The following is a 1,260-nucleotide window of genomic DNA, read 5'->3' as shown; positions in this document are numbered from 1 at the left end:
GTGTGAGAGGAGTGGTGGTGTAAGGGGTGGGCAGAAGGCACACTTGGAGGTCCCCCGGGCGTTGGGGTACCCTCATCAGGGGCGAGATGGAAGTACTATCCGGACCTGCCTTCCACCCCATGTCCTCAGTTTTATATGTCTCTTCTTTGTCTCTCCTCTTCCTTCCTCCACCCACAGGACAGGAAAAGCAAAGAAAATCTCAACGATGGAAAAACTCTACAGTGAAAATGAAGGAATGCCTTCAAACCAAGGAAAGATGGAAAATGAAGAACAGCCACAACATGAGGGAAAACCAGAAAGTCTGGAAAATAAGAATTTAGAAAATGAAGGAAAGATAGAAAACAAGGGAAAGACAGAAGATGAGGAACTAAAGAATAAAGAAAAGCCAGAAAATGAGGGAAAGACAGAAGAAGAAGGAAAGCCAGAGGGCAAGGCAAAGTCAGAGAGCGAGGGCAAGTCAGAGAGCGAGGGAAAGTCAGAGAGTGAAGGAAAGCCAGAAAGGGAGGGAAAGCTAGAGAAGGAGGAAAATCCAGAGAGCAAGGGACAGCTGGAGTGGGAGGGAGAGCCAGACAGTGACGGAGAGCCAGACAGTGAGGAAGAGCTAGAGAGTGGAACAAGGGCTGCAGGAAAGCGCCCAGCTGAGGATGATATACCCAGGAAAGCCAAAAGAAAAACCAACAAGGGGCTGGCTCAGTACCTCAAGCAATATAAAGAGGCCATCCATGATATGAATTTCAGCAATGAGGACATGATAAGAGAATTTGACAATATGGCTAGGGTGGAGGAGAAAAGGAGAAAAAGCAAACAGAAGTTAGGGGCGTTTTTATGGATGCAAAGAAATTTACAGGACCCCTTCTACCCAAGGGGCCCAAGGGAATTCAGGGGTGGCTGCAGGGCCCCACGAAGGGACACTGAAGACATTCCTTATGTGTAGTGTCCCTGGCAGGCATATACCAGGCCCTGTGCTTTAACCTTATGCTAATAGTTTGCTTTAGGTGTCCCTCATGTTACCCTTACCCACAGCCTTTTGATCCAACTGTAGTGTTTGCTCTAGGTTTCAGTAGCAGATTTTCACACATGTGCATCGCAAAGATGTTATGATTCTTGGAAAAATAAAGCAGCTTATACTATCATCTACAGAATCTGTCTGTTTTGTGGGGAAAAAACCTATAAATTTATATAGTACATCTACATAGAAAAATAAAAAGTTTTTGGTTTTTTTTTTTGAAACAGAGTCTCATTCTTTTGCCCGGGCTAGAG

General features: G+C 45.2%; 1 protein-coding gene across 1 annotated transcript; it reads left to right on the top strand.

Moving 5' to 3' along the window:
- Positions 1-205: 205 nt before the first annotated feature.
- TCEAL2 (transcription elongation factor A (SII)-like 2) lies at positions 206-934 on the top strand. The gene has a single exon (XM_012650036.1). The coding sequence runs from the start codon at positions 206-208 to the stop codon at positions 932-934; it is 729 nt and encodes a 242-aa protein (XP_012505490.1).
- Positions 935-1,260: the final 326 nt, after the last annotated feature.

Source organism: Propithecus coquereli, unplaced genomic scaffold (assembly GCF_000956105.1).
Source record: "Propithecus coquereli isolate 6110/MARCELLA unplaced genomic scaffold, Pcoq_1.0 Scaffold31, whole genome shotgun sequence".
Classification (NCBI taxonomy): Eukaryota; Metazoa; Chordata; class Mammalia; order Primates; family Indriidae; genus Propithecus; species Propithecus coquereli.
This window is presented reverse-complemented; position numbering and strand designations above follow the sequence as displayed.

Bases quoted from the DNA above. Each gene is read 5' to 3' on its own strand.
- TCEAL2 (XM_012650036.1), top strand. From the start codon at position 206: ATGGAAAAACTCTACAGTGAAAATGAAGGAATGCCTTCAAACCAAGGA.